Source organism: Mixophyes fleayi, chromosome 1 (genome assembly GCF_038048845.1).
Source record: "Mixophyes fleayi isolate aMixFle1 chromosome 1, aMixFle1.hap1, whole genome shotgun sequence".
NCBI lineage: Eukaryota > Metazoa > Chordata > Amphibia > Anura > Limnodynastidae > Mixophyes > Mixophyes fleayi.
This window is the reverse complement of record NC_134402.1, coordinates 398274071-398301118: the sequence shown is the minus strand read 5'-3', so window position 1 is coordinate 398301118 and position 27048 is coordinate 398274071. Positions and strand designations below refer to the sequence as shown.

At 39.9% G+C, this 27048-nt stretch overlaps 1 protein-coding gene and 1 long non-coding RNA gene across 2 annotated transcripts in view; both read right to left on the bottom strand.

The window, feature by feature from the left end:
* Positions 1 to 27048, bottom strand: part of LOC142098504 (uncharacterized) — a 1185945-nt gene that overhangs the window by 607455 nt on the left and 551442 nt on the right. The gene's annotated exons all lie outside the window — the stretch shown is intronic.
* LOC142109220 (uncharacterized) overlaps positions 1 to 27048 on the bottom strand; it is an 87791-nt gene that overhangs the window by 36624 nt on the left and 24119 nt on the right. The window contains exons 6-8 of the mRNA XM_075193324.1: positions 26550 to 26638; positions 26067 to 26181; positions 5796 to 5918 (exon numbers count right to left, since the gene is read on the bottom strand). Coding sequence (XP_075049425.1) covers positions 5796 to 5918; positions 26067 to 26181; positions 26550 to 26638 — 327 coding nt within the window. The remainder of the gene's footprint in view (positions 1 to 5795; positions 5919 to 26066; positions 26182 to 26549; positions 26639 to 27048) is intronic.

Sequence of the window (27048 nt, the reverse complement as noted above, 5' to 3'; positions counted from 1 at the left end):
CAACAGGATTATTATACATTTGGATTTTCTTTCCCTCTCTTCCAATAAAATAGCTAAAAATAGAAAATAAAACAAAAAGTTATTGTGGGTTGGTTGGTAAATGCTGCGGTCAGTATAGGAGTTTTAACTTTTGAAAAGCAAAAGTAAAATGTCTTAAATTTCCAAATGATTTTTCATTAGGACAGTAAATTAAATGTTATATTGTTTTTGCTCATTACAATTAAATGACTATAATGTTATTATCAATGAGACTCTTTACCCTTGTGATTACTATTCAAAATATCTTTTTCAAATGCAAATATATGGTTCTGTTACCACTAACCTAATGTACTATAAAACACTGTGTAAGCAAAATGATTTTAGTTCTCAAAGACTTAATTGTAAGGCATGCAGCACACATTTTAATAAGCAATGTAAAATCCTGCCAGCAGGTGCACTATATGAAGTAGTGGTGGTTATGAATTATTCAAAGAGGAAAGCACTTCTGCTGAGACAGAATTTGCAGTAATGTTTTTTCAAGCGAGATCAGTGGCTATCACAGGCTGTCAATGTCAATTTGCTTCAGTTCAAACAGAAAAAGGTCACACCCATAAAACAAACAATGGGGGTATGTAATGCTTATTTTGTGCATTCCCTGTATAGACTAGGGGCTAGATTTACTAAGCTGCGGGTTTGAAAAAGTGGGGATGTTGCCTATAGCAACCAATCAGATTCTAGCTGTCATTTTGTAGAATTTACTAAATAAATGATAGCTAGAATCTGATTGGTTGCTATAGGCAACATCCCCACTTTTTCAAACCCGCAGCTTAGTAAATCTAGCCCTAGGTCTTGTTTTAACCATCCTTTTAGCCCTCACAATGACAGAAATTGTGCAATGGCAAATTGCCGGCTATATTTATTTTAAATTGGTTTTGACAATCCCACTATTCAACAATTCAACGGAATTAAAGTAAATTTAAACAGTATTAAAAGTGCATACAAAAATAAGGTGATGAGTACATCTAATACACACTGTGGTTTTGATAATGCCTCTATAAAACACACACACACACATCTGTGTGTATATATACACATACACACACAAGTGTGTTTTATAAAAGCATTATCAAAACCAGAGTGTGCATCAGATGTACATGTGTATATTAGATATATATGTGCTCCTGATGAAGGCATGATGTACTGTAACGATCGATGTGCAGGGCACGCTATTGCAACATTTTGGTTTTTTTACATTAAATTTCTAAAAGATTTTTTCATGACTGGTGCTGCTTTGTACTAATTTTTGGAACAATTGTGGATAATTTATATATATATATGTATACATATAGTAGGGAGTATATATATATATATATATATATATATATATATATATATATATATATATACATACACACATTCACACACACATATATATATATATATATATATATATATATATATATGCACACATATATATATTGATGCACTTTCAACTCAGACGTACATTAGAGGTTAATACAAACAATTTCTTTACAACAGTACGGAAATAAATTCATTATATTAGTAGTTACTGTAGCTGTTACAGTAAAATTATTTTATAAAGCCTAATTTAATCCTCACCTCTTTTACACCTGCTATTGGCTGCTCATTTTTAATCCAGCAACATCTGTGACAAGATTATATTCAATATATCTCTCTACACTTTACCCTTATCCATGTTAATTATTCATTCAGTTGTCCCTCTTCCCCCTATGGCTTAGTTGAGAAATAAAGGATTGAGATTCTATCAGATCTTCAAATTAAAAGCTTTGATGATTTCTACACTTTTTTCACTAGCTCTCCACTTGACAGTGGGGTATTATCGCCTAAACCAGATCCTTTGAAATTGTTTTCAAAATTTCTCCCTCTGAAATTAAATTATGTACAGATTCTACAGTATCATTCACATGCAAAGGGATACAGCTACATACTAACTTATCCTGTCAGAAAGACCAGAACTTGGAACAATGTATATCTAGAATGTAATCAGCATTTTAATTATCAGTATTTATAATGATATAATATTTCTCAGTGCTGTACAAAATGGAGACGAAGCAAAGACATAATGATAACATTACAGATATATAGAATATTTTGCAAGCTTGCAAGCAGGGCATTATTACCTCTCTGTCTGTATTACCCAGTATTGTTTTATTACAGTGTTTTTTCCCAATTGTAAAGCGCTGTGGAATCTGCTGGTGCTATTTAAATAAATGTTGATGATGATGATGACAACATGGGGGAAAAAGGACCCAGATTGTTATAGAGCTCACAATCTAGTGTGGTTTGACACAGGAGCTCTTAAACACAGCATACTTGTGAGCCACCAGCCTAATAAGGAAATTGATACAAGAAAGTGCTTGCATAGTAAGGCTTATTGATCACATACGTGCCATACTAACCAGCTTGGTTATAAGGATAAAGGAAGGCACTGGAGTAGTCATGCAAAAGTGTAAATGGGGGGTAAGTTACAGGTGATCAGGCCAATATGCTGTGGAAACCCAAGAGTATATTTCTCAGCATAAAGCAGATGTATGCAGACATGTTCCAATTGTTAATGTATAATGTCTTTTTTTCGAATTGGAAGGAATATTTCAGATTGAAAATACTTTTATTTTATTTAATAATATGTATTATTGTTCCAATAATGTTGATATTGTTCACATTTTACAGAGACTATTAAAATATATAGTACATATGCTTTAAAGGCACTTGCAGTTTACTGTCCACTTTTAAGGGGTTTTCCACTTCAAAATAATAGGATTTTTGTACTCACCGTAAAATCCCTTTCTCCTAGTCCAATTGGGGGACACTGCTACACATAGGGGTATAGTAGGTGGTACCAGGAGTCCAGGCACTTAAACAGTTAAATCTGTGAGTGACACTCCACCCCTGCTATACCCCTCCCACAGGAAGGATATTCAGTTTATGTCTTACAAAGCACAAGGAGGTCAACTTAGTTAGTTAATCACCACCACACAACCATACAAAATTTAGAGAAAGGCTGAGCACGCAGTGTCCTCCAATGGACTACGAGAAAGGGATTTTATGGGGAGTAAAAAAATCCTATTTTCGCATACGTCCAATTGGGGGACACTGCTTTGATAGGGGTCCTACCAAAGCTGCCCCCTAAGGGAAGCACTGCTGCTCTGACACGGCTGCACGCAGAACCCTAAGGCCAAAGCAGGCATCCTGTGATGCAAAGCCCTGTAACCTATAGAATTTCACAAACGTGTGAACAGACGCACGGTACAGCTGTTCAGCAGAAGCTCCGTGGCGCGCCGCCCAGGAAGTACCCAATGATCACCTGCCTGTCCAGATGTAAGTGAGAACCTGATCACTTGCCCAGGATTTCCCACTGCAGAGCCTGCAAATGGAACTGTGCATAAGGCACTGCTTCGAAGACTGACACCATTGTTCCTAGCAGACTCATGCATCGCAGCAGGGACACCTGATACATGGCTAAGAGGTCTCTGATCCTGTACTGGAGAGAAAGAATCTTGGCTTCCAGGAGGAACACTCTCTGACACCTAGTGCCGAAATCTAACCCTAGAAACCACATCCTCTGCAATGGGATTAGGGATTACTTTGGCAGGTTGATTATCCAACCATGCTCCTCTAGGAAGGATCTGGTCAACTGAATGTGTTGTGACAGGACCAGAGCCGATGGAGCCTTCAAAAGAAGGTCGTCCAAGTAAGGAATTACCATGACCCCCTGAAAGTGGAGAAGGGCCACCATTACTGCCGTCCCCTTTGTAAACACACTTGTGGCGGTCGCTAGACCGAAGGGCAATGCCCTGAATTGGAAATGATTTCCCCTTACTGCAAAGCGAAGTAAGCACTGATGGCCCTGCCAAATGGGAATGTGCAGGTAAGCGTCCATTATATCAAGGGGAGCTAAAAACTATCCCTGTTCCATACCCACAATCACTGACCTGAGAGATTCCATCTTGAATCCCCTGACTCTGACTTGTAAGTTCAGAGACTATAAATTTAAAATGGGTCTGAAAGAGCCATCTGGCTTTGGGACTAGGAAAAGGCTTGAGTAAAACCCCAAACCCCTTTTCGATGGCGGAACTGGAATGATGACACCCGCATCCAGAAAGTTCTGGATCACTATCTGCAGGGCCTGGCACCGAATACCGCAGGGTGGAAGCCCTGTGGTGAAAAACTGGAAATGAGGATACTGAAGTAAGTCTATGACGTAGCCCCTCGTGACAAAGCCCCTGAGCCATGGGTCTAATGATGATTCCAGCCATCTGCCCCGAAAAAGCAGAAGACATGCCCCCACCACATCTCTGTGTATGGAGGTCACGTCATGCTGAAGCCGACTCTGACGGCTTAAGATATCCCCTACGTGAGGGACCTCGGCCCTTATGGAACCCGCACCTAGAAGGGGGATTTGACTGCCTCCTAGCAGGGGATCCTCTGGATCTCTGGAAGGGCCGAAAGGACCGAAACCTAGGCTGTCTACGCCTGGTCTGAGAGACAGGCAAGAAAGGGTTCTTACCTCAAGTAGCCTCCGAAATGAGCTGGTGTAATCTAGCTCCAAAGAGAGAGGCGCCATCAAAAGGAACCGCCTCCAAAGGTGCGTTTGGAATCCGCGTCTGCAGACTAAGAACGCAACCATAGAGAACGTCTTGCTGCTATAACTAATGCCGAGAGCATAGCAGCGAGAGAATTGACATCCAATGAAACCTGCCTTACAAACTCCGAAGCCTTTCTAATATGATCAGAGAGTACCATTAACTCGTCACTATGGGCTCCATCCCGGAAACCATTTGACAACTGCTCTGTCCAAACTTGGATAGCCTTATTGACCCAGGTCGTGGACATGGCCGGCCTAAAAACACCACCAGCTGCTTCATAAGCCGACCTGGCGCACACCCAACACCAGCTACACCCTGCACTGTGGATGAATCTTCTACACTGGGAAAATCTTCACCCTCCACTGTGTGGGAAAGACGCTGAAATCTCCGTGCTGGCGCCAGGAAGTAGAAGTCCAGGACCCCCCCTTTCTAGCCAATGGCTGCCCCTGTGTCCACAATGACGCTCTGTGCCTCCTTGTGTGATTTGCAGCCACAGCTGTACTCAAGATTCAACGGAGATCTGCTGTGGCTGCTCTGGTCCCCCTTCATGCCAGCAATGCTCGTTGCCTATGGGGGAGGGGGACGCGACGGCTGCACCTGTCTGTGTGCTGCGGTCGCGGCTGTCAGCGCTCAATATGGCTGACAGCCGCTTTGACTGAAAATTTGAAAAATAAATAGCTGGCAATGCTGGGGGTGAGATAGCCGTTACAGCTACTCAGGGACCCGGGGTGGAATAAGACCACAGGCTATCCACTCCCTGGAAGCTGGAAGGCATCTCTGAGCCCAGCACTCCCCCCCCCCCCCCCCTGTTAAAAGGGAATTTTTTTTAAAATAAATAAAAGTAAAAAAAACTTTAAATCCAGAGCAGGAGCCCGGGAAAACATGCCTACTCCAAAGGCACAACTGCTAAACTGAATATCCTTCCTGTGGGAGGGGTATAGCAGGGGTCGAGTGTTATTCTCAGATTTAACTGTTTAAGTGCCTGTACTCCTGGTACCACCTACTATACCCCTCAAGTGTCCCTCAATTGGACGTATGAGAAATGTAAATGTTTATTCCCCTCTACCAGGAATCACTGAGTCACTGATCTTGCATCTAGGAGACTGGATAAAATGTGTTAGATTTTATAAATGTACTATTTCAAACAATGCAATTGTTACCAAACATATTCACATGATTCAAACGTACCACATACAGAAGGTTAAGATTATCAGCTTTTCCAAAACAAAGATCCAAAAGTGTAATGTCGTTTTTTGTTGCTTGTCTTCCCGACAGTATCCATGGTAGAGCAAGATTCTCTATACTTGTTGCCTAAGGGCAAAGAAAATAAAAAAAGCATTTTTTATAATTTGTGCCATAAAAATAGCATAAAGTAGATTAGTTTTTTTATAGAACGTCCCATGGGCTAGTATTTATTTGCCTTGTACTATTAATCCAGACATGTTTATAGGTGCGCTAAAAACTATTTACTTGTATCTGTAGATTAAACAAAATTCTTAACAGAATGTTGAAGATCTGCCATATATTGACAGCAGTAGAAAACTTCGAACCATTAAAACCTGCCTCTTCTCTTTGCAAACCTGGAAATCAGTCACTGAACAACTGATTTAATAAATAGGTATAAAGGTCTAGGTCCATGATGGCGAACCTATGACACGCGTGTCACTGGTGACACGCTGAGGCATTTTGACTGACACGCAGGGCTGGCGCTAGATGGTCCGCTCCTGACTTCCACCTGCCCCCAATGTGCTTCTGGCTCCCGGCTCTCAGCTGTCACTGGTGCTTCCCCTCCCGATGTGACGTGATGACGTCACGCGCAGCTGCGTAGTAGGCTGCGCGGTCTTTCTTCCCGAGGTGGCGAGTGAATGCCGGCAGCTTAAATAGCAGGTAAGAAAATACCTGCGCTGGTGGCGGGGCGGGGGTTAATGACTAAAAAATACTGGGCAACAGCTGTAGGAGAGACAAGGAAAGAAAAGAAAATACCTGTGGGGGGATAAGTAAAAATATCTGCAGGGGGAGCAACTAAAACTGGCTGTGTGGGGGGTTAAGAAATACCTGCAGTGGGGACAATGACTGTAGGAGGGGGTAATGAAAATATCTGCAGGGTGAAGTAAGGAAAAATGGCTACAGGGAAGGGTGTCAATGGCTGCAGAAGGGGTAATGAAAATGACCAAAGGTGGTTAAATGAAATTAATTTTACTGTTATTAGTTAAGAATTATTTTTATATATACAATGGGGCAGGGACTGATGTGAATGAGTTCTCTGTACAGCGCTGCAGAATCAAATAAATGGTGATGATGATGATGATATACATATATTTTTATAAATATTATCAATTATATACATTTTTATACACTTTACTCCCCACCGTGCTGTTTTTCTTATGTTTAGATGTGTGATTTAGTTAGAGGGAGTGCAATAGTCCCTTTTAACAGCCATCAACCTGACTTTTATCTTTCTCCTGCCAGGGTTCTTCTTCTTTAGGGGCTGTGTTTTCCTGTCCTGTCATCTGGAGCCTCTTCTACTGTTCCAAGCCCTGCCTAGTTCCTGCTCCACAGACTTGCTGAGTTCTGCCAAAAGTGCTGCAGGTACGCGCCTGCCTACTGCTAGTTACAGAAGGGAGTACGTAGTGTAGTGCTTTAAATTATTTTGTACAGGAGTCTGTCCAACAACAAACTAATAAACAGTACAAATATATTAAAAATATAACTCTTTCTTTATTAGGGCTGTATATATCACCAAATTATGGATATTTCTTGAAGTGACACACGACCCAAGGACGGCAACACTTTTTTCCGATTTTCGACACACCAAGCTGAAAAGGTTAGCCATCACTGGTCTAGGTGGTATATTTGAAAAAATGGAGATGTTACCTATAGCAACCAATCAGATTCTAGTTATTTATTTAGTACATTATACAAAATAAGAGCTAGACTCTGATTGGTTGCTATAGGCAACATCACCACAATTTCAAACCCCAAGTTTAGTAAATATACCCCTAAGATTTGCAATTTTCGAAACTATCTTACTTGCTTTTGACTTTCAGCTCATTCTAGCAGGGGACATGTTTGCATAAAAATCATGTGTAGGGAGAGGTTTTATAATTTGTTTTAAACCATTTTTTTTACTGAAGCATTGCACATTTACAATGTCATTATACATTTCAAGACAGCTATAAGCATTAGGTTACATAGCTCGCATTACAAGTTCGCAAAATCTAAAGGATGATGCTTAGACCACAGCCACTTGTGTAACAAATTTCTCACATTACTTGAAAGACAATATTACATAGTATAGCCCTGTTTGATTGACATATTTTAAATAACCATATGAACCATCAAAGATCTTGTTGTATTATTAAATCAAATAACAATAAACTTGTGATATATTTGAAGTTGGTAGCACAATCTTATCCTTTTACTTAGAAACACTGTATTTTAATTACGTCAGTCTTGCATTGTTTGGGGCTGTGGTTGTCCCTAGGCACTTTTTAAATTTCTGTGTCCTGTTTAAACCAGATTAGAATTTCTTATTGTAAAGCATATAATCTGACATACATTTTATTAAAAAAAAAAAAAGCATACAACACAAAAATCTTCTTTTCTATATGAACATTAAACGTTATAAATAAAATTATTTCAGATTTAGAAGACTTCCATTGCTGAAATGGGTTAAACTGTCACACTCATAACTGTGTTTACATATGAAATTATTCTTTAATAATTGCGGGACCTGTTTGGGAACAGCAGGTTTAGGAAAAGAACAGCGATCTGTGTTTGTGCTTTCAGGATGTTCTGCCAGTGTGGGATGAAGCATAAACAGTGTGACATGCCAACTAAAGAAAACTAAAGGCATGATGAAAATCCTGCTTTATAGTTAAGTAAAACACATTTGCTGCTTACTTTAGTTAGTGTGTAAGTCCTTTATACTACAGTTTAAAAAAGGTAGATGTGAGTGTTTGTAACCCTGGCTTTTGTCCAGTGTTTCCTTGTAACAGTAAAGTTCCATAGGTTTCCAATGGGCCAACACTACACTGTCCAGGAAAATTAGCTTTTCTTCCAAGTTTTCACCTCTTTAGCTACATTTTGAAGACGCTGTCTCCCTCATTTGGTGGGTGTGCAATGATCGCCAGATGATGATCTGTTCCAGCATCCGCATTGTTTATTTACAGTGTACATGATGCAGCTGCAGAATCTGCATAAACTTAGAATCTGATTTGTATTATATAAATGTACAGTATTAACAAAAGGCAGTTGCTGCAGTTAAAAGGCAAGTCAAAAACAAACACTTTTCTAACAAAAATCCATTACAGGTTTACTTCTGTTTCTATAGGAAAGGAATATCACACACAAAATATATATGTCTGGTGGACCAAAGTCTATTCCAGACACCATTCAGTGGGTTCTACCACCAGATGGACACATTTATTTCCATATAAGTTCTATGTTTCAATGTAACTCACTAGCATAATGACAGAGGTCCCTCCCACGGGACCAGCCAAGCGGCCTACAAAGGGTTTCATGCTCCCTCACCGATGCTGGAGACAATATTTGAGGGAGACTGTTCGCACATCCTTTATGGCGGCCAGCCACCCCAACCACCGTTATCTATACTAATGGTCTGGCTCCTGTGGCTACAAAAACATCTGGCAGCTGCCTATTTCCTGAGGTGTGCCTCTGCCACTTCCCGCTAGCCTCCACATCTGACGCAATGGCCAGCCCAAATCTTTTCTGTGGTTGAGGCCAAACCATCCTGCTATTCTCCCACATGAGATCCATCTCTCTTCTCTCACCAACTGACCTTAAATATCACTGTATTTACCACCATCTAAGGATTATTGTGATCCCAACCCGTGGACACCATCACTACCGCATGATTGCATTTCATTACAGAACTACTTGCTATCCATGACTTTCTAAAACTGCTTCACAATTATAGACATTTACTTCTACTCAGTAGCGGGACTACCATTGGTGCAGCAGGTGTGGAGCACCGGGGCCCATGGCGGCCTGCTGCTAAGGGGAATTAGTGAGCTTGTGGACCCCGATTTCTTCCTCCCTGCACCGGGGCCCACAGCTTGCTAGTTCCGCCTCTGCTTCTACTGCTGCTTATAATCACAACTTCAAATCCAACTACTTAAAGCTGTTACCCTTTAATGCTCTCCACTAGCTACCATATAGTTTCCATAACTCAAACTAAACTGTCCCACGTGATCCTTCTGTCTCTCTTCACCCTCCCTCTAGAATATAAACTCTCATGGGCATGGTCCTTTCTACCTTATGATTCATGTCAATCCTCGATCCGTTGGATGTCCTTTGTCATGTCTCATGCTGATTTTTTCTGCGACTTTGTTCTGTTAATTGCATCCATGCATTATGCTTACTGTTTTCATGTATGTCTGATGTCAATATAAAAGCGCTACAGAATCTGCACTATACAAACAATGATGATGATAAGAAGGGCGCTCATCTAGTTTACATACCAGAGACCTGATAGCATCATTTCAATAGAATCCCACTCCATCTGTATGTGTATGTCTTTAAACAAAATCCTCAGCTCCTCTTTCCTTCTAAATTGTCACCTTTTGGTGACAGGGCATAAATCTGTATGAATAAACTTTTTTTTGTTGTCCAAAAATGTGTTCTTTTTTTACAGTTCCTATTCAAAAGTTCCTCAAGCATGTGGCAATAAATGCAGAAGAAGCTAATCCTCTTTGGTCATGTGAAATGTTGGGTGTTATGCACCAGTATGTCACTAGAGTGTTGAAACTAAACAACTCAGAAAAGCAAAGCAGTGAAGATGCTGCCTGTCCCGCTGTCAGCCAAGTGTCTTCACCTACTTCACAGACCAGTGTCCAGAAAACCACTAACCACCAGTTAAATAATAATTTCAGTGTATACTCCTTTTAGCTGTGTTGAAAACAGAGAAGACAAAATCTCAATATAGAGACAAAAATATAACTCAAGTCAATCTGTTCACATTTGACAGCGTCTTGAAGTTAACACAGTAAAAACCAGTGAAGTGTTCTAAAATGAGCCAAAACGTCCTTCACTGTAAATATCTAACTAAAAGTCCTCTTTTTAAATTGTTTATTTGTAGAGTTTTGACACACAGTAGACAGGTAAACAACTGTAGCCCAAGAGGACAACACCAAGTTACACTGTGAGTTGGATAACAGAGTAAAAAGAACACGTTCACTTGGGGGGGGTTACAAAACATAAACAGGAAGAAGAATTTCGCAAGAAAATACCAATGAGGAACCTTAAAAGGATGCTGTGGAGTGTAGCGTTGTATGCAATAGCGAAGACATGGGAAAAGGGAGAGGTGGGGGAGGGGGGGGATTAAGACCAGGTCTGGGCTGTCCGGCGGTCAGAGCTCAAACCAAATAGATCATTATGCGGCCAGCTCCCTAGACAGAGCTGTTCACAGGAATAGGTTCTGGGTTTGATCAGGTGGTGGATTGGAACTCAATGGACCAATCACTCCAAAATTGGGAGAATTTATGGGTTTTCCTATTAAGGTAGGCTGAAATTGTCTCCATGGATGATAAATGCCAATTTTATTGAGAAGTTGTTGTCTAGGGACTTTTCCAGTGTCTCACGACCAGGCATCTGGCCGCGTAAAGGATCTGAACAGACAATTTCTCTGAGTGTTCGTCTATGACCTCTATGGGGGAGCCAAAAAGAAAGGACCATGGGCACTTTGTAACTTAGACGATAGTAACGGAGCTAATCAAGGCTGCCACATCATGCCAGAAACAGGCTATTCCCGGGCAAGACCACCAGATGTGGATGAAGGATCCACATTCCCCACAGCCCCTCCAACATAAGTCAGAAGTGGACCCGTAAATTTTCTTCAGCCGGGTAGGAACCAGATACCAGCGGTAATAAATTTTGTAGGCATTTTCCTTAGCAAGATATGGGATGGAAGTCCTGGAGACCCTCTCTCTAATTGTCTTCCATGTGTCCTCATCTGGAGATCTACTCAGGTCAGTGTTCCATCGAAGCTCGTGGATAGGGGTACGGGGTTGTTTGGAGGAGATGAGAAGGTTATATAAAGTGGAAATTATTCCCCTTTGCAATGGTGGTAGGATACACAAGGATACCAGGGAAGTAAGGGATCTCACTATATCAGACCTACGAAGAGAGTAGACAGTGTCTCAATTAAAAGGTAAGCAAATGGGCTAACAGCAATGAAATCAAATTTCTATTGTTGAAGCAGTAATGAGATACGTTGGTCTGCTGCTAGAACATCCCTCACCATCCTGATCTCCTTCTCCTGCCATGCCTTAAATCGAGAATGACATTGCCCTGGGGGAAATGCTGGGTTGTCCCAGAGAGGCATTATAGGTGAGTGGGTTCAGGTGGTTTCAAAATAAATCTTGCGGTAGTCCCATATCCGAGAGGTGAATAAAGCAACTGGGTGAGATTGCAGTGAGAGGTCTATCACCCAGTGTAACACCCAATGCCGAGCCCAGGGATGGCACCCGGCAGCAGGAAGACTCCAAATCAATCCAGCTAGGGTCTTGTCTATTTGTAAACCACGCCACAGCTTGACTCAGGTGAGTAGCAGTATAGTATAAGCGAATGTCCGAAAAGCCCCTGCCCCCTTAACTGTCGCCCTACCTAAAGTAGAAAAAAAAACCAGTACGTGGGGGTTTATGCTGCCACACGAACTGAGAAAACCAGCGATGTAGTTGAATGATGGTGGACCTGGGCAACTGCATCGGGAGGGTCTGGAAAAGAAAAAGCAAGCGGGGCAGAATATTAATTTTAAGGGCGACTATTCTGCCCAACAGGAGATAAGTTTATTAAGTGCATACAGAAAATCATAATGGGAGGTAATAAAGACACCTGGGTGTTTTAGCTTAGACTGACGCCAAGAGAAGCTGAAGTTGCTTTTAAGGAGACCCAGGGTTGACGGAGGTATGTGGAGAGCTAGGGATTCAGTTTTGGAAATGTTTATTTTATAGCCTGAGATGGAACCATAAGCAGAGAGAGTGGCAAATAGATTTGGTAGTGAGGTATGTGGGGAGGTTAATGCGAGGAGGATGTCATCTGTGAAAAGGCCAAGTTTGTATTTATCGGAATCCACAGTAACACTTTTGATATCCGTGGAGGAGCGAATTTTGGCTGCCAGGGGCTCAATCACAAGGACAAAAATCAGAGGGGAGAGAGGGCACCCCTGACGAATGCCGATAGCGATCAGGATCGGGGAGGAGAGCACCCCATTTACCGAAACCCTACCAGAGGGATTAGAATATAAGGCCTGAATACCTTGGAGAAAGGTGCCATCAAACCCAAATTTCTGAAGAGTTTCCAGCATAAAGGGTTAGCTAATTCAGTCAAAGGCCTTCTCTGCATCCAGGGAGAGTACTACGGCCGGGTTCTTGAGTTGAGTTAATATGATGAATGGAACTAACTGGTTTTCTGATTTTATCCCGCGCCTGACAGCCCGGAATAAAACCCACCTGATCCTTATGGACCAAGTGTGGCAACACGGTATTAAAACGGTCAGTGAAAGCCTTCGCATAGATCTTGACGTCAGTATTCAAAAGTGTAATGGGCATATAGTGGGCACAGGCCAACAGATCTTTGCCCTCCTTCGGGATAACAATAATACGGGCCTCAAGGGCCTCTTTTGAAAAGGAACCACCTTTTAACACATTATTGAACATGTCAACAAGATATGGTGAAAGAATCTTACTAAATGTCTTATAATACGTGGCTGTGAAGCCGTCAGGGCCCGTGCCTTGTTTGATTTCAAGTTTTTGATGATTCCAGATATTTCCTGAGTTGTGAAATCTGCCCCTAACTGTTCAAGTGTGTCCAGCAATAGTCTAGGTAGGTAGCACTGAGAAAGAAAATGTTTTGAGGCCTCTGATGAAGGTGGAGAAGGAGCGTTAGATTGTGAGATATTATACAGTTTGCTGTAAAAGCCTCTAAACTCCTATGTTATCTTATTGAGATCCTGAGTGAAGCCACCCGAGTGGTATTTAATACGGAGTACATTGCTCTGGGAGAATTTAGAACTAAGCCTAGATGTAGTCTGTTCGCCTTATCCCCTTTTTCATAAAAAGTTTGGTTCAGGTATTTGAGAGAGTTTTCTGCTTGGGTAGAAAGTAGATTTAGTTCCCCTCTCGCTGCTACCAGTTTAGCATAGTCCTCTGGCAAGCCTGAAGTTTTGTGGGTTCTATCTAAACTAGCTACACGTCTAGAGACTTCAACCAATTTCTGAGTCCTCATCTTTTTGGTGTATGCAGCCACTCCGATCAAGCTGCCACGTATCACTGCTTTATGGGCATCCCAGAGAAGCATTGGGGATACAGAGGGATCAACGTTATTTGTGTAGTAGTCACGGATTTCTGAGTCTATTTTAGCTGAGGGTTAAGGAGGATTCTATCATTTAAACGCCAGTTAAATTGTTTTCTGCCAATCTGGGGGCCCACAACTTCCACCGCAGCCAGGCCATGGCCCGACCATGTGCTGGGGAGAATCTCAACATCAAGAATATGTTGAGCTAGGTCAATGCACAGGAAGACCATGTCCAACCACGTGTGCACGCCGTGGACCAGTGAAAAGAAAGTGACGTTTTTAGCGGTGGGCTCCCTAACTCGCCATGCATCAAACAGGAGGTGTTGGGAGAGAAGAGATTTCAGTGCTTTAGAATTATTATCAGTAACCTGTCGGGTCGATTGGGGAAGAGGGGTAGATCTGTCCAGGTGGTTATCTATGGTAGTATTAACGTCACCCGCCAAAGCCAGTCTGCCCACCCGATGCAGAGATAAAAGGCCACTAATAGAATGAAAGAATTGAGTTTAGTTCGTGTTGGATGGTGATGACGTAATTTTCTCCAGTCGGCAACAGAGCGCGTCATTATATGAAGTAATCGAGAGTAGATAAACACGCTAGGATCTGGTACACAGGTAAACCGGCTATACGTAGTCAGATAAGTCAAGCTCGGTACACAGGTGGTCCGGTAAAACCTAGTCACACAGGCCAAGTTTGGTACACAGGTGATCCAGCAAGCGTAGTCAGACAAGTCAAGTAGTACACAGGAGATCAGCTCAAGGTCAGACAGACAGGGAATGGTACACATGAAATCCAGTAAACATACACTCACAGGGGACAAGGAAGCTAAGCAGGAGTTCAGCAAGGAAGGGAGTCAGACGCACAGCAACAACGTTGCACTGACACAGGCTGAGTGTCAGTGCAGCGTCTAAATAGTGCGGGCTATTCAAAATACCTGCCCCAACAGACTGGTCATGTGACACGCGACCCAGAAGTGCCAATGTTGGCACGAACGGGACGGCAAAGGAGCAGGTGTGTTACAAGCCCATAATATTGATGCTAGACAACTGAATTTGGGCCATCCAATTAAATATAGCTTTCACTTTACACATTTGCATTCCTATCTGCTTCTAATATCAATTCTTAAGCACACAAGTTTGAATTCTGGTGGGGATACCTGGGTTTGAGATGGAGGCGTAACTAAAGATGGATTTCCCTAATGAGGACAAACCCTTTAATTAGTGCATACTTTGAAATTCAAGTAAATATCTGTCCATATCCTATAAGGCATTGCAATATCCTTCCAAAATCAAATAAAAAATGGTTATATAAAAATAAGAGGGGAAGAAAAAGAGAAGTGAATGTGTTCCTTTGAGTCAAACGAGTAAATAACTTCAGAAGCCAAATGATCCTGTGTTTAAACACAGATCTGTTAGTGTTCTTTGACATGTTTCTAAATAGTATGTTTGCATTCTGACTGCAAATGCTACAGATGGATGATTATGAAATGTTAAGATGGGCTATTCATTCTACCATGACAGATTGTTGGTTGGAAATGCTAAAACTGACATATACCAGGATAATGTCAACATAAGTAGAAATAGTGGCTTTGATCCACTGCTATACTCAAGAATTGAACATTCTTGTGTCCCATCAACAACTCAATATCAATATTTATAAATAACTAGATATGTTAAATATATTCTAACCATATAACTATATATCATAAGATGCAAAGACCTTAGCCTGTTGAACAGCTGTGATGCTATAATGCCTGCCCTGACTCTTCATTGTAAGGGCACTGCCCTCGTGTCACAGTACAATGCCCTGTCTCCACCTTCAGGCAACTCCCTCCATTTCCAGATATATTCTGTCCTGTGATTATACACCACACACACTGACTCTGTGTATGAGGTTAACCATATCAGGCTAGCCACCTGTCAACACAGCTACCCTGCTAGGGCCTCACATACCATCATTTTCATCATGTAAGTGTGTTTATTAAATACTTCCTAGGATGATTGATCGTAAAAATCAGGGCCCATATCAATTTCTCTCCATGAGTATAAAAGCCTTTACACTAAAATTACTCAAGTACAGGCCCTCCTTGTCCCCTGGATACAGCTAAATTTCATCAGATGTTGGGTAAAATACCCATATGTCAGAGTGAACACAGTATAGATTATGGATACAAGAAAGAGTGTAGATTACAGTTTATATTAAGACATGTGTTCAACTGGTGGCCCGCCAAGGCTTCAATTGCAAAATAGTTTACAGTCCTTTAACAAACTGTGTTATACTCTATTCTTTTTGCATTTTGGAAATAAAGAGAAGGTTTGGAAAGACCCATGTTATGTCCATTATTATGTCCACTATCAGTTTTTAGTAACAGAAGACTGCCAACAACAAATTTCAGGACACCAGTATTACATAATTATCTATTAGGATAACAACATCTTGCATGTAAATGCTAGTCCATTATCTTTTTAAACTATATTCATAGCACAAGTAAGGAACCATGAAACAAGAAATGTCCTGTTCTTTTACATCACTCTGTACTGTCTTGTTTCATTGCTACTATTTATAATTCCTAAAAACCACAGTAAGTGAAAGGTAAGGACTAGCCATTTCTGACTATGCAAGACTGACATGGAAAATCTTTACACTATGAATCACTAACATATGGCAGAGAAAAAAATAAGTTAAACAGCACAGTCAATAAAGAACATACTGTGAAATTAACTAGGTTTCTAACTCATGTAGAAAAGCGGAAACAAGTCACATTTTATGGGGAACTGAAAGCGGCCAATAAGTGCAGCTGTGGAAAACATCTATATTTGGATATGACATGACTTTGGACATATATTAAGTCCTCTGAAAAAATGCTATGTCATTAATATGATTTCTGGAAACTGTTATTTAATCTTTAAATTCCTGGATATTCTTTATTTATGACTGAGTGTCAAAATATAAACATTTCACAACAATAATGAAACAGACACCATACCAAATAACCGCATGTGATGACAATAAGAAATGTTTGTGAAAAAGCAAGGTGTTCACATTTATAAGATATGTACTGTCCATACGTCATTCTTTGGTAATGTCATGCAATGATTATTTTTGTGTGTGAACAGAATTCTGTTTCTAAATGCAGATACGATGTAATTATGCAAGCATAAGCCCCCCTGGTTTTATTGGGCTAACAAAACAAGAGATAGATACAAGGAGTGATTTGCATGTCTCTCCCTCAGGTACCTCAGGGAGGTAAAATCACTCAATTGTCTATGCTAAAATTATAGCAAAGGTATTTGGATAACTTGTGTTTCAAAAAGGCTTTAACAGTATTTTACATACGGTGGAGTAGCATAGGACTCCTTTTAGCCCACCTCACCCTAAATTTTATGGTTGCTTCCTGATATAAGCATTTAGGCCACATACAGAAAAACTAACCATAGTCCATTGTGTTATTTAAGGACTCATTTTGATATGTGCTAATTAGCTACAAAACTGAGGGGCATATTCAATTCCGATCCCGATTCGAGGGATCGCGCCGGAACGGCCGCAAACGTAATCCACGGTACCGCAATAACGTGGATTTTTGTTCGCAGCCCATAGGGCTGCGTACGAAAATCCGCGTTATTGCGATACCGTATTACCGGCAGTAGTGCGCATTTTCCGCGGTAACGCGCATTACCGCGGATCGGAATTGAATATGCCCCTAAGAATGGTCTTTTAAGCATTCCTGGGACAGGGGGATTCAATTCATCCCAAAGTACCGCCACGCTAAAACTATTCCCGTTATTACAGTAGTTTTAGCCCGGCTTTCAGCTCGCAGCTCAGGGGGCTGTGAGCAAAAAGCTGCCGTTAGAACTACCGTAATAACGGTAATTAGGCACATTATTACTGTCATAACGGTAATAATACTCAGGCTGCAGTACTTTTAACAGTAACGCAGCCAATTGAATATTCCCCCTGGAAAAAGAAAAAGATTTGCTTTGCCACTGTATCAAAGTCACCTGTACTACAAATCAATTATTGCATATGGCAGTTTAATTATATTTTTTTAAATAGCCATCAAAGTAACCACTGCCTTTCTTTCCACAGCAACAGATGGATGATGTTAACTGTCTGCCTAGAAATTGGGATGATGAAACTAGTGGTTCTAGCAAACAAAGGGGCATATTCAATTGGCTGCGTTACCGTTAACAGTAACGCGGCCTGCGCATTTTTACTGTTATTACGGTAATAATGCGCGTAATTACCATTTTTACGGTAGTTCTAATGCCGGCTTTCAGCTCGAAGCTCCCTGAGCTGTGAGCTGAAAGCCGGGTTAAACTTACCGTAATAATGGTAATAGCTTTAACGCGGCGGAAGCTCGGGGCTAATTGAATACCCCGCAAAGTCAATAAATTTATATCTTCTTTAAAAGACTACTTTTTTCAAACAAGTAGAAGCACTGACTTCAGCGGGACCTATGCAGAACCTGGAACTATCTAATAGAACAGATATAATAATGAGCGGGCATTTAGGAAATTGATCAAAAACCTGGTAACATTTGCCTTTTTTCCAATAAAACAATTTATAAGGGATCAGGCATGAGCACATTTTAAATCAGCGAGAGAAGCATTTAAGCTTGTAAACTGGGAAAGTGTATTCTTAAATAAAAGCACAGAGACCAAAAGGCATTTTTTTAAAAAAAAATATATATATATAATTTAAACAAATATTGTTGCAAGCACATACCATATGGTAGCACCGTTTCTAGGAACAAAAAAAATGTGGTTTAATAAGAAAGCATTGGAGGCGATGAGGGGAAAAAAGAGAGCATGTAAATAGCTAAAATGAGAAGGGATTGAAAATGCATTATGGAAATCCAATGATGGTAGCAACCTATATGAAAAGGAAATCTGTTTAGCAAAGGCTGAAAAAAACAGACTGGGAAAAATAGATAGAATGATGGAACATATTTTCAGGTAATGACAGTAGTATACAGAACAAAATGCATAAAATTGGGACACTAAATAATAAATATTTTATAGGTTGTTTTTTTTTGTTTGTTTTAATAAATACCATGAAATAGGTAATTGCATTGCATGTTACATGTCTAACCCAGGAAGAGATACAGTATCACACGATTAAGGCAGCTAAAACCCGCATGTGTGAAAAGGACTTATTTCAGTAATTCTTCATAACCGTGCCTGTGCCAAAAGATTTGCGGAAAGCAGATGTGAATACAATATTTAAAAGTGAACAAACTCCAAATTAGGAAATTACAGACCTGTGAGTCTGAGTTCAGTCGTAGATAAATCATTTGAAGGAATTCTGAGAGATGCCATTCAGAAATATATTGTAGAAAATCTTTTGATAACACTGTCAGGACCCATCATGTTTAACAAATGTGATTCGTGGTTTTTTTTTGGTTTTTTTTTAATGAAGAGAACAGTTTCACACTGGATCTTGGTAGTGCAGTAATGTATTTGGATTTTGAGAAAGCTTTCGATACTGTTCCACAAAGTCTGCTATATAAGATGAGTAGGTCCAGGTGGACCCTGGTGGAGAACTGGTTGAAGATATACGACAAAGGGTAGTTATCAATGGAACATATTCATATTGCGCTAATTATTGCTGTACTGCAGAGATCAGTATAGAGTACTGTTCTTTTTAATATTTTTATTAATAATGTGTAAATCCTCACATGGAGGAGTGAGACATCTTTACTGCTCTGCCAGGAGTCTGGACCTGCCGAGATTTCCTCCTGAATCCTACACCGCCACTGGTTACTGGTATGTTTATTGTATGGATAACCAGTTTATGCCGCCATTTATGGAGAATTTGCTGGAGGATGGAGAATCTGGTTATCCGTTTTCAACTCTGATTTGCACACGCTAAATCAACTTTGCTAAATCACTGTAAGACAATTGTTCCATTGCACACTTAGATGTGTGCAATGGAACAATCGTCTTACAGTTATTTAGCACACTGGCTGTCCCAAAGGCTAATTTTGATCCATATATTAAAAAATTACAATGGCAATTTATTTAATCTATTTGTATGCCTGTATGTGGATTAGCACCCAGCATAATTTGTGGTAAGAAAAAAACACTTATCATAACATATACTTTTTTAATTGAGTGATCTTTTGTTTCCTTTTTGCTATTTGTACTAATTAGCTTGTAGATGTGCTAGCAAGTGACAATAAGCTATGTACTTATTAACAACTTAGTTCGTTATAGTTTGCTCAATTGATACTTTATTTTTCTCCCCTATATCACTTTTAAAGCTTTCTAATTTAGACACATCAGACCTGATTTACAGTTGGACATATGTCCATTTGCACCACGCAAACATGCAAGATAATGTGCTGCACAGTGCATGTGTTCAACTTGCTCCTATACTTTGAGCGGAGCATATCTAATACTTATACGCTCTTGCACTTGGAGAGGTGGATCAGGGGCATTCATGTGTAAGTTTAGTACAGTACGAATATGGAGACAAGACAACATATCCCAAAGAGAAGTGTCCAATTTTGACATACACATCATTTTAAGATACACCTCTAGGCATATCTTTGCATGTCTCATAGAGTCCATCAATTTGTTTTAATTTTATTTGTAGAACTTTTGTTGCAGTAAGATACATACTTGGAAGAGAACTTCTATATAAATTTTAGTTTTTTGTATACTTAATCCCTTTAATACATTTTATCCTTTGCCTCATACCTGACAAGTAACTGAAGTCCTGCCGCTGAATGGCCAGGCATGAATTTGAAAGGATCCCCCCCTGATTACCACGTCACACTGACACATGGCTCTCTGGCTTGAGGAAAGCGTTTTTCCCCTTGCAAACAAGGAAACCATTTCAAATTGATGCCCTACTGGACAGTTAGTTGCAAGAAACTCTTCATTTAAGACACCAACAAGGCATTGTATTAAAACATTTCTGTATTGCCAACTTAAAGCAGATGAATATCCCCATTGGTATATTTGAGAGATGTCCCTATCTCTTTATGTGAGAGAACATTTATTTGCATCTATAAGCTTTTAGCCTTCGTCCTTCCATTAGAAAACATTTTATTAACACACAAATCAAATGATAGAATTTATTTACCACTATTTGTTTCACCATATAAGGACCTCAGCTGTAATTAATAACAATAACAGACAGGTAAGTGATTATCAGTGCAGTGTACTTCTTACATAAAGTAGGGACATACGGGAAAATTAAATTGTCCACGAGGTGACATATCGCATCAGTGTTTAGTAAAACCTCCACTCATTTTTCCTAGTGTCCCATAGACATGCAAGGGAAAACGAGTGGAGATTTCTGTATCGTATTAGCCGGTAATGTGTGCGGGGAGATGTCCGGTGGGCATTTCGCAGCTAATTGAATCTGCTCCTTAGTATTAGACTTTTATTAAAAGGAGTCTTATACTTTAAATACCTCCTTGTCTGTGCATTTCATATAATATCACAGTAATTAAAGAGTACAAGTTTACAGCTATTGGTATGTGCGTGTGGTGATCTTCTGACCGCATTAACCAGGGCCATAATCAGGGCTGAGAGGCCACTCAGGACGTAAACTCAACAGGGCGCCACAACCACCTGTTTTTTTAACCCATACACAGTCCCTCAGGCATACATGGAGTCCTGCAACAGAGCCAGGGCCGGCGGAACACAATACGAGCAGTGGGGAGTGGGGGTTGCAGGATGCTGCAGAGGCAGAGCGAAAGTGAACATAGAAAAGCCTGCATAGTGTAGCACAAGGCGCTCCACCCACTGGACAGACCACCAACTTCTCCTTCCAGTAATTCTCTAATAGCATTAGTGCAATACCCTTATGTGAGTTTGTCCCTACTGTGACCCCCTCAGGCTGCGAGTCTCTTCCTCCATCCCCTCTGACTCTCCTCCTCAGCCTGTGAGTCTCTTCCCCCCATCCCCTCTGTCTCTCCAATCAGCCTGTGAGTCTCTTCCCTCCATTCTCTGTTTCCTTCTCAGCCTGCGAGTCTCTCCCTCCATGCCCTGTGTTTCCCCCTCAGCCTGCGAAACTCTCATCTGTCTTCCCCTCAGCATGAGTCTCTCTCTCTGCTTCCCCCTTCCTCCCCTTGATAAGTGACAATTTACCCAGTTAGCTCGCAGTCACCTCAACATGTGAAGACTTCACCCTCCATCTTAGCAAGTCAGCCTGACATGACATTATCCAATGTGTGCAGATAGTAAGGGGACCAGAAGTGTCTACCTCCTACAATATACAGCTCAGGAGTCCGTCTGGAAGAAGGTAATTGTTTATTGATATATTACCACCAGTCCTGCCATGTGCGCCTGACTCGGTTTTTTTTTTCCCCCACCTGTCCCAGGTGGAGGAAGAGGGGGGGCGAGAGCAGAGGTGCCGAGAAGGAAGGGGGGGGGGGGGGGGAGGCAACAATTAAATCAAATCTACCCATGTGTGACCACCTATAGGCTGGTATCACACGCAATGGTTTTGCTCTGCATTTATTTTTCCAAGACAATGCAAAGATTGAGATTTTTCAATTAAATTAATGACCTCTCAGTCATCCATTGATCTCCTAAGATCCCTGGTCTGCAAAGTACACTTCTGTTTCTTAAAAACTTTTTGTACAATCTAGTCTAAATCACAGAGATAATGTCCGACTACGCTTTAAAACTACCTAAAACTACCATTGGTACCACTGTGTATCCATATACATGGGTCTACTCCAGCTATCCCAATAATCAACACCATATACAAAACGCCAAACCTGTTCAAATGGATATTCATTTTGTTGGCAAACTTAACTTTACTGTCGTTGTTAAACTATGTTAAACTGTATCAGGCTAACATTCAATTTGTATGAATTAACATTGTGGTGATGAGCAAACAGTGTCCTTATATACCGTATGTGCATGATATATACAACCTGCTCTGCGAGAGGCTCAGACTTGCTCTAAATGCCAAAAGTATATAGCACCTCTATAATGTGTTAGCAAATAAGGCAATCTGTTCTCAAAATAAATGTAAAACATTTGCATATGCAACAATAACTTTTGAATGATGTATCCGTACAATGTGAATATGTTTTTAAAAATGAAAGATTATTGTTATTTTGTTAAGCTAACCTAAGGTCCATATATGTATCTACTCAGATAAACTAATTTAGCTGCATATTTAGAACAAGTTAACCCGTGCATGATACTCATGCATTCTAGTCAAATCAAGCTACTTAAGGTGTTAAAAGGGTTCTTGTCATCTTCATCGCCACACACACACGCCGCTAGGCTTTTATATATTGGACAAGTTAACCCGTGCATGATACTCATGCATTCTAGTCAAATCAAGCTACTTAAGGTCTTAAAAAGGTTCTTGTCATGCATTTGGGCCTAGCCCAGGTCTCCTCAGGGGAAGAGCGTTACTTCCCGACGCAAGCGCCCTTTTTAATGTGTGTTCATGAGGTAAAATTACCTCACGAAAATGAGTTTGAGCCCTCAACACGTAAAATTTAGCCTTTACTACCCCTCCCACGGGGTGGGGGGGGGGGGTGGGGGAAGGGGGGATGATGGAAATTAACTGACTTCACTATTCTAATTTTTTTGTCAAATAATGTCAGTATACCAAATTTCAGGTCAATTGGATGAGCACTTTCTGAGAAAATAGTTTTTTCCACACACTAACACACGCCGCTAGGCTTTTATATATTAGAAGATAATGCTAAGAATTTAGTAGGTCAGTGTAGTATATAACTACGTCCAGCAGGTGGCGCTGCAGCTTGAGCACTCTGTCACCCGGTAGTTTTTTCCACACACACACACACTAACACACGCCGCTAGGCTTTTATATATTAGATTAGTGGTATGTGAATGAGAGTCTCTGTATTTCTTGATTTGCTGAGTTAAATTGATAATCCATAGACAATATTCAACAATATCAACCGCGCATATTATAATTCAAAAAACTTATTTGCGTTGCAAAGCAATTTTGAATGAAGCACCTCATTTGTATTAAGAAATTCAAACTATACTTTGTTTAAAAGATATGTAATTTCCCCTATACTGTCTATATAAAAATAATTATGCATGCTTCTATTAGATTACATTATTCTCAATGCCCCTGCTCCATCATTATTGTTCCAACAATCTCCAACATGTTCAACTCATGGCACTATTATCACAGTGTTGTACTGGATACTGGAAAAAAACATTAACATAAAGATTAAGTTACTTGGCCTTAATTAATTCCCAAATGAATCATAAAAATAGATTGTTTTAGAGTAAGCCTAAGATGTGAGATCTGATACACTATTATTACATATTTAACTATAAGCTGTCATCGTATCTCATATATTTTGAATGTATTCAATTCCCAATGTAAAACCAGTGTACATCTAGCTACACAAAGACTACAAACATGATAATACTATACAAATAATTAAAATGCCACACATCAAAAACAAAAAAACAGTTCATGAAAAATGCATCAGAATCCAGTGTGTATAGATCTGCAAAAGAAGAGCTTCATATTGAGAATAAAAATGAAAAGAAACATACTCAAGCCCATCTTGGCAAATTGGTTTGGGATTATTTTTTCATCTACTTATCTTATATATAAAAGATACCTATTTTAATTTGCATCTATGCTCCTCACTGTTGATTGTTTTTAATGGGCTCCCGAGGAAGCATTCTGTTGCCAAATCTACATTACCCACAAACACTCGTGCAGGAGATTAAACTATTAATCATAACAACTACAATAGGAGTACTACCAGGCAACCAAGTTTACACTCTGGCAACCAGAATACAAAGTATAAAATAGCAGAGAAGTCCAGTTTCAGGAGAATCCCTTTAAAAAAGGAAGAGAAAATGTCATTCCGGCTAATTGCAAATTGCATTGTATCGCTATGAACAATACAATTATATTACGTTTGTTCGAGTTGGATATGTTTTTTTTATGTTGACAATGTTGCTGTTCTCTCTCACTTGTATAAATCTCTTCTGCTGCCCAGAAAAGATTTACACAAAGAAGAAAGTTCATGATTTTTAAGAAAAGACTCTAAATTGAAAAACAAAAATGTATACTTTATAATTAATAGGCTTTGTTTGAACTGCTCTTTTGAATACATCATATTTATATATTCTGCAAGCAGTTACATTTTGTATGACTAAAACAAAGAACATTTCAGAAGCGTATTAAAAAAGATATTCAGCATTTAAAATGCCGTTATGTAGCTACATGGAGCCATCTAGTGTTGAAAAATTGAACAGCAGTATGTTTCAACTCTCATAGGTGCATTAACATTTCTATTTAAAGTAATATGTTTCATGATAACCGAATTTTTAGCAGCATGACAGATGTAGATATTCTCCAAAAACAGTTTGAAGAAATGAGTTTCCAATTGAAGATGTGGAATGAATGTATCCCTTCAAAAGGTTATAAAAAAAAATATTATTTAACATGCAAATTGATATAACAAATATTTATTTTAATTCTGCATGACCTTTCCTTTACTCAAGGGCAGTGATGAGTGCTGGATTAACATTAAGTCAGCATAGCCCCCAGCCATAAGCCATAACCAACATGGTCATTCACCACACCATTGTGATCCGGGCCCCAGTGGATGCAGTGCTGGTTCCTCCCTGGAACCACAACAACTATTTGTGTCTCTACATCCACAGAATAGCAGAGATACTCATAGCATGGTTCCACCCAGAAACCCTAGACAGCACACACATCATGAAGAGCCTTCTTGAGGAAGACCAACGCATCACACTACCAGGGATCTATAGATGATGGATTCAGTGCAAGGAAACGGTCAAGTGAGTCCTCGACAGAACCATCGCGAAGGCACTATACAGCTGCTAAGATCATGTGCAATGGAGGAGATTGAAGGTTTTACACTACCTTTTGGTCTGAATTTAGTTCTGACATTGATATAGATTTGGATAAAGCAGCTCTAAAGCCGGTGCTAAAAAATATAGTTGTAAACTAGATACATACACTGAAGCATCTGGTGAAGTAAGAGTAGTTGCTCTGAAGTGAGAATGATTCTTTTCACTACTATTGCAGCTTCTAATTAGGCTTGGGTGGTTAGGTTATAAAATTATTATCAGAGTAAACTGAGTTGATCAGCAAAACTACTGCATACTAGAAACAAGAGGTATCTGTAGATTTGCTTACCTGATAATTCCGACGTAGTTTGTCCTGCATTGCTTGGCATATTTCAATCATCCGTATTAAATCTACTCTGGTGATTTGTACTTCTGGTGTACGGTTTTCACTGGTGAGTAAACATCTGATTGGCAAAGACATACACATTAGCTGTTTATTTTGACAGATGTCAGGTTATTGATACTTTATATTAGCTTTAATATAATAAATCATGCTTTTACATGTTTTCAAGCATTAAATAACCTATGCTGTTCTGTCCCTACATAGGCAAATGTCCACAAATTGAGGATCATTTTAATTGGAACAAGGCAAGATGACCTTTGCTTGCTCAATATTCAGAAAACGACTTCAAGACAAAAAAATGACACTAACCCTAGGAAGCATGAAACCCGTCAAGCCTATGTGCTAATGCATACATTTATTTACAAGAACTTATAAATAGAACTTCTGCATTTTCAATGGCCCATATCATACCTCCATATGATTACTTACTGGAGCTTATCAAGAACAGCTTGCAAAGCATTGCCAAGTTCCAGTGATACAGCTGCTCTAGAGCTGAGTCCTTCTGTCAGCAGCATCACCTTGCAGAGATTGAAAAGCACAAAGGAACATAAGTCAATTTACTATTGACTCATATATCCAACATTACATATATTAATCATATTTTGAGGACTTTCCGGTGTGAGAACTCTACCACACATCAGATGGAGTTTATTAGCCTATGGATCGAGACCCAAAACATACTATTCTGAGTGTGTAAGTGATGTTCTTGTAAACATTTTGTGTACTATTAACTGATATATTAACTACTAATCACATTTAGCTATTTTTATGTATGTAGGTCAAGTATTCATTTTTTTTGTTTATAACTTTTACTTACAAAAGATCAGCAGACAATAAACTAGAAACAAATCATAAAAACATAAACAACCAGCAAAAAGGGAACATGTAAAACTAGAAAAAAAAAAAAGAAGCGTCATAGGTTTTAGCC